Here is a 5,874-nt window from a genome sequence, read left to right as displayed (position 1 = left end):
GGCCAGGGTCTCCAGAGACATCTTCCATACACAGGGGTCGAGCCAGGCCGGGCACCCAGCCCTGCTGCCTGCTGGCTCATTGTCCACAGGACCAGGCTCCTCATGCTGACGTGGACCCCTAAGCTGAGAGGGTCATGGAGCTGGCAGCCCCTTCCTTGGCTGTCCCCTGCAGGATGGCTGTTATGAATTGTATTTCTTACCAGGAGGTTGAGTTTCTGATAAGCTGCCCATACTTTTTTCTTTTTTACCTTTTCATATGAGGATTTATTTTTACGTGACTTCTGCATTTTTCCCTCATCATTGTCCTCTGCATCTTCTTCACAAAGACTAGCAATGGCATTGGATAGGATCCTTCCCACGCTGGCAGCAGCCTGAATGCCCCACAGTGGGGAAAGACTCAGTATAATATATTGGAATGTGACAGTGACATTAAGACCAACAGGTGTGAGGATGGTCTGCAGGGACGTTGGCAAAGACCTTTATGGCATGTAAAACAGAACCAGGAGAATGGAGTCCAGTCTGGGCGAGCCAGACCATAGGGCCGTGTAGAGGCCGCACCTGTGATTTTGTGGTTGGAGGAAATGTCACCAACCCTGACGTTCAGCTTTGATCCAAAAGCAGGGATTTAGGGGCAGCTAGGTGGCTCAGTGAATAGAGCACCAGCCCTGGAGTCAGGAGGACCTGAGTTCAAATCATTTGACAGTTACTAGCCTTGGGCAACTCAATCCCAATTGCCTCACAACACCCCCCCCCCAAAAAAAAAAGCAGGGGTGTGAAAGTGAAGGGAACAAAGAATGGGATTGTGGGGGGCGCCCAGTCTTAAAGCAGACAGATTTGGGGGGAAGGTAGAGCCATATTCTCTTCATATGGCAGAGCATTTCCCCTCCCCCCAAGATCTTCCCCATTGCCTGGCTGTCACACTCATGTCTGGTTGCTGTTAGCATTAGTCTCATTCATGTCTTCTTGCTTGGCCCCGGTGACTCAGGACAGTATATTTGTACGTGACTGATAAGAGTTCATAGTTGAGTCTCTAGGAATATCTATCATCCCCCTCCTCAGTCCCCCGTGCTCTGATTTGTGGCTACCCAAGTGACAGGTTTGGAGGGTGTTTGGCCCCAGCAGCAGACTCCTGGGATGTTCGGCAGCTCTTGCCGGGCTGCGTGTTGGGTGCTGGGCTCATCTTCTGTTCATTTCCACCAAGGTCTTCCTCGCCTCCCTGAGCCCACCGTTGGTGGTACCAGAAGACCAGCTAACCAGGTGGCACCCAAAATTTAACGTGGATGAGGTTCCAGACATCGTCCCTGCCGAGCTGCCAAAGCCACCTCACACAGACAAGGTCACAACTGCGCAGGAGATGCTGGCCAGAGCTCGGACCATGCTGACACCGAAGGTGAGGCTGGGGCCCTTCAGGGACCATCACACAACACATGGGCCCTGAGGTGGAGAGAAGTGATGTCTGGAGTGGGGTGGGGGTTATTCATCTTCCTAGTGGAATCAGATATCCTGGTAATTATGTGTGTCTCTCTGTCTTTACTTATGGACATAGATGGAAAAGGCCTTGGCCCATCTGGCTCTGAAAACACCCGACAACAGCCCTGCCTCACCCGCTCTCAGCAGCCCCCCCAAACCAGGGTCGCCTGGTCTCAGCAGCCCCCTGAAAGTAGCTTCTCCATCCAGCTCCCCCAGCGCCCTGAAGGGCGTCTCCCAGGCTCTGCTGGAGCGGGTGAGTGGTAAATGGAGGGGACAAGTGGTAAGGATGAGAGGACTCCTGCATCTTCCAGGCCCTCTGTGCCTGACCACTTGCCTCTCTCCCCTCCAAAGATCCGCGCCAAGGAAACTCAGAAACTGCAGGCAATAATGACCCGCAGACCTCAGCAGGAGGAGCGGCTGCTGGTGCTGTCCAGGCTGCCCGAGCTGGTGCGCATCCTTCGGAGCGTCTTTGTGGCTGAGAAGAAGCCAGCACTGACCATGGAGGTGACTTGTGCCAGGATGGTTGGCAGCTACCGCTCGTCCATGACGCCTGGTGCGTAGTCGCCCTCGATGGGTCGTGGAGGCCGCCAGGGCCCCTGGGGAGGTTGCCGTGGGACCTGGAGCTCCCCGTGCCTTTTAAATGCTCATAAACTGCCAGACAGTTGGCCTAAGTTGCAGCCAAGCTGATCCCTGGTCTCTGGCGGGGCTCTCCCCGTGAGGGCTTATTCCAGGGCTTTCGTCGGGGCCTCTGTGAGACCGACACCAGTATTACAGGCTGGAACAGAGGAAGGAGATGACATGGGATCAGTTCCCTGTGATCAAAGCTGAGGGCTATGGTGGGAGCTGATGATAGATTATAAGCTGTTCCTACTTGTATCTTCTGCTTACCATAGTATATACAGTAGGTGCTTAGTAAATGTTTGGGCAGGTAGGTGGTACAGTGGATAGAGGGCCCAGTCTAGAGTCAGGAAGACTTACCTCGTTGAGTTCAGATCTGGCTTCAGACACTTATTGTGTGACCCTGGGCAAATCACCGTTTGCTTCAGCTTCCTCATCTGTATGGAGAAGGAAATGGCTAACCCCTCCAGTATCTTTGCCCAGAAAATTCCAAGTGGGGTCACAGAGTTGGACATGACTGAACAACAAAAAGTAAATGTTGATCGACTGCCAGGTGGAGGCCCCAGCCTCTTCCTATATATGTTTCTTTTTCTTTTCTTTTTTTGCTTTTTGGAGGGCAATTGGAGTTAAGTGACTTGCCCAAGGTCACCTGGCTAGTTTTTGTGTTAAGTGTCTGAGGCCAGATTTGAACTTGGGTCCTCCTGACTCAGGGCTGTTGCTCTATTCACTGTGTCACTTAGCCGACCTCCCCCCCCCCACCATGTATGTTTCTGCACCTAAGTAGGAATTTGGAATTATGAGGGCAGAGGTCTGATTGGCCATGTACTCAAAAAAAGTTTTTTCCCCCATGGACCTGCTTTAAAAGGCTAATTAGTGTACTTTCATTTGTGCTGCTTACTTAGAGGCCTGGTGGTTTTCTTCCCACAAGACTGGCTTTAAGGGAAGATTGTTTCTTTCCCAAGGGGAGCTATCCTGGGGGTTGGGAAAGGTTGGCTGGTGTGTGTCATCTGCTGGTAGGCCTTCCCCATGGGAAGGGCTGGGGCTGGGCGGCCACTCACGCTCTGTGTATGCCCTCCGTCCCCAGGGGAAATGGAGAAGCACCTGCAGGTCCTCTCGGAGCTGCTTCCAGACTGGCTCAGTCTCCATCGCATTAGGACTGACACCTACCTGAAGCTGGACAAGTCTGTGGACCTGGGTCACATTTCAGAGAGACTTGCCAGGATTACCCAGGAGGAGGAGAAGCTGTGATTCAGGCCCTTCCTGGAAGCCGGCACTGGACTCAGCACTGTTTAGATAACTTCAGGCTGTAGGTGAAGGGGTGTGGTGTGTGTATGAGAGTGCCTGGGCCGGGCTGGAAGGAGAGGGAATGGATCTTGTGGAAACACTAACTCCCAGCAAGTATGACCTTTCTGTTTTATCCCCATTGGAAAATAAAGCAGGTTCTTTGTAGCTGCAGGGCGTGTGGTCGGTCAGATACCTCTACCCAGCCTTGATTTGCATGGGGTTTGCCTCGGGGCTCTGGCCTCCCTCTGCATGCCCAGGGTGTTACCCACTGCTAAAGGACCTGGGTGCCCCTTCCCAGCAGGCAGCCAGCCACAGAAACCTGGGTCTGCTTCACTGGGTGTTGTTACACGTGTTGTCATTAAACTTGTCTAACTTGTCTGGAGTTTATTTCTGCTTGTCAAATGTTCAGATTGATCCGGGCAGAGCAGCTCAGAGCTGCTGTGTTTTGCTTGGTGTCAGCTTGGGCCCAGAACAAAGGCAATTCCCAGCATTTGCTAATAAATGATTTAATCATCAGATACAGATCACAGGCAGATACAGATCACAGGCGAGATTCTCCAGAGAGAAGGCTGCTGCCCTGCGGGCATTGTGGTCGCAGTTCTAGTTCCAGGGTCTCACTGGCCACATCTCCAAAGGTGGCCTGGCCAACTGGTTCTTCCCCCATGTACCATTAATGGTCCTTCCGGGGCTAGACGCTTATCCCTTAGCAAGGCAGGAGTCTGGGGTTGTGAAACAAGAAACTGTACGTCATATGTGCGTAGCAAAAAGAGACCAAGAGTTAAGCCTTGGGTGATCTCGCTGATCTGCCCAGGTCCCCAAGGCCTGGTGTGGCAGCAGGTGGGGTCACGGACAAGGGGGGCAGACACTGAAATTTGGCAAAACAGCTATGGCTTTTACTGTATTACAGAGATGATGCCCCACGGCCCCACCTCCCACCAAATTCCATTTGGGTCAAGAACTCTCCTCTAGAGATGTCATTCAACCTGGGGCAGAGGCTAAGGTCACCCAGCCAGTGCAGGTCAGAGGTTGGCTACCTCTGTCAAGTATACTTGAGGTGGTTGGCCTGGGGAGCTAACCCAAATTCTAAACCCCAAAGCCAACTTTTCATTGGTACCAACTTAGGGGTCAAGTGTCCTCAGCCATGGAGGCAGGGGGCCCTGCCCAGATGTGCCCTCTAGAAGGCAGAGTCCTTCTCTGGGAGCTGGTCTCTACCCTCCTAGCAGGGGCTTGGGGGAAGTCAAGAATGACAAGTGGTACATGGCTGGTGGTGGGGCACGAAGGGGCCTTCCTTGGGTGAGAGGCCACGGGAGGACTGGTGAGAGAATGGCAGCCCTTTGGAGCCCTCTGCTGGTCTGAAGAGGAAGTGCTCCAAGAGAAGGAAAGCTGGCTTACGTTTCCATTTGCATAGCAGTCCAGTTAGAGGCACTTGGCAGCCGGCATCCAAGTGCAGAAGGTCCAAGTCCAGATCTCGTGATTGTGTGCAGTCTCCAGCTGGTGGGGAAGGTGGCAGCAGCAGCCCGGCCTCAGTTGTACTGTAGCAGGGAGAAGAAGGGCACTGGGGCCAGCTTCTCCCTCCCCTTTAGGGAGGTCAGCTCCACCACGGACAGGCCCTCCACCACATCGGCCTTCAGACTCTGCAGCAGCTGGCAGGCTGCCCCCATGGTACCTGCAGGGGACAAGGGCGGGTGCTGCTGTCACCAGTGACACTCGGTGCCCCAGGAATGGCAGGGCCCCCCTACCTGCCCTGTCTCATCAGAAACACCCTCCTCCCCCAGGGGAACTCCTGGGAGGAAGCTGGACACCTTCCACTTACAGTCTCAGGGGCACCTCGAGCAGGGCTCCAGCCCAAACAGACACGGAGCAGGACACCCAGGCCCACAGACTGGCTTGGTTTTAAAATGTCATGTTTTCTATATTTGATCGCATTTGTGTTTTGATAAGTATTTCCCAAGGGCATTTTAATCTGGTTCCAGCTGTGTTGGGTAGGACTGGAACTTGGGTCTTATGGATTCTTTCCCTCATTAGGAGGTGAGCTCCTTTAGTCAGGGAATGTCTGCCTTTCTCTGGATCCCTGTGCTTAGCACAAAGCAAGTACAGACATGTTCACTGCCTGACTATCTGACGTGCCTCTCACTAAGGCAAAGGAAGGCTGACTGATGTGCCCAGCAGCACACAGACATTCCATGGCCAAGGGACAGGCAGGGGGTGCCTCGGGAGCCCTCCTGACGCTGGGCATCATGAGGAAGATCTGGCCCAGGCCCTCCAGAGGGGCCTCCTAGAACTCCACCATGCTCTCTCCTTCACAGGGTTCGTGGATCATGTACAGTCTGTTGGGTCTCTCCTCTCTGTCCTGCCTACATCCTGTTTGTATGAGGCCCTCTGCACGCTGTTTTCCCAGACCAGGAGCTCCCTGAGGTGGGGGCTATTTCTGCCTGTTTTCTTATTTCCAGCACTTAGCACTGAGCCCGACACATAGCAGGCCTGCTATGGGAGCTTGTTGGC

The 5,874-nt window shown here is 53.7% G+C and overlaps 3 protein-coding genes across 6 annotated transcripts in view; 2 read left to right on the top strand and 1 right to left on the bottom strand.

Annotated features, from left to right (window-relative positions):
* Nucleotides 1-3,755, top strand: part of CDT1 (chromatin licensing and DNA replication factor 1) — a 48,583-nt gene extending 44,828 nt beyond the window's left edge. Inside the window, exons 2-5 of the mRNA XM_069085878.1 lie at nucleotides 1,097-1,390; nucleotides 1,547-1,723; nucleotides 1,822-2,023; nucleotides 3,173-3,755. Coding sequence (XP_068941979.1) covers nucleotides 1,097-1,390; nucleotides 1,547-1,723; nucleotides 1,822-2,023; nucleotides 3,173-3,336 — 837 coding nt within the window. The 3' untranslated portion in view covers nucleotides 3,337-3,755. The remainder of the gene's footprint in view (nucleotides 1-1,096; nucleotides 1,391-1,546; nucleotides 1,724-1,821; nucleotides 2,024-3,172) is intronic.
* Nucleotides 1-5,874, top strand: part of TRAPPC2L (trafficking protein particle complex subunit 2L) — a 423,767-nt gene that overhangs the window by 319,763 nt on the left and 98,130 nt on the right. The gene's annotated exons all lie outside the window — the stretch shown is intronic.
* APRT (adenine phosphoribosyltransferase) overlaps nucleotides 3,862-5,874 on the bottom strand; it is an 8,741-nt gene continuing 6,728 nt past the window's right edge. Inside the window, exons 5-6 of one of the 3 annotated variants that reach the window (XM_069085560.1) lie at nucleotides 4,765-4,904; nucleotides 3,862-4,091 (exon numbers count right to left, since the gene is read on the bottom strand). In XM_069085560.1, coding sequence (XP_068941661.1) covers nucleotides 4,789-4,904 — 116 coding nt within the window. In that variant the 3' untranslated portion in view covers nucleotides 3,862-4,091; nucleotides 4,765-4,788. Of the gene's footprint in view, nucleotides 5,039-5,874 lie in introns of all 3 variants that reach the window. The other 2 variants (XM_069085558.1, XM_069085559.1) reach the window with 2 other exon arrangements.

Source organism: Petaurus breviceps, unplaced genomic scaffold (assembly GCF_028583685.1).
Source record: "Petaurus breviceps papuanus isolate PSGF00001 unplaced genomic scaffold, PetGlider_PUasm1.0 176, whole genome shotgun sequence".
Classification (NCBI taxonomy): Eukaryota; Metazoa; Chordata; class Mammalia; order Diprotodontia; family Petauridae; genus Petaurus; species Petaurus breviceps.
Note: the sequence above shows the minus strand (reverse complement) of the source record. Positions and strands in the feature narration are given on the sequence as shown.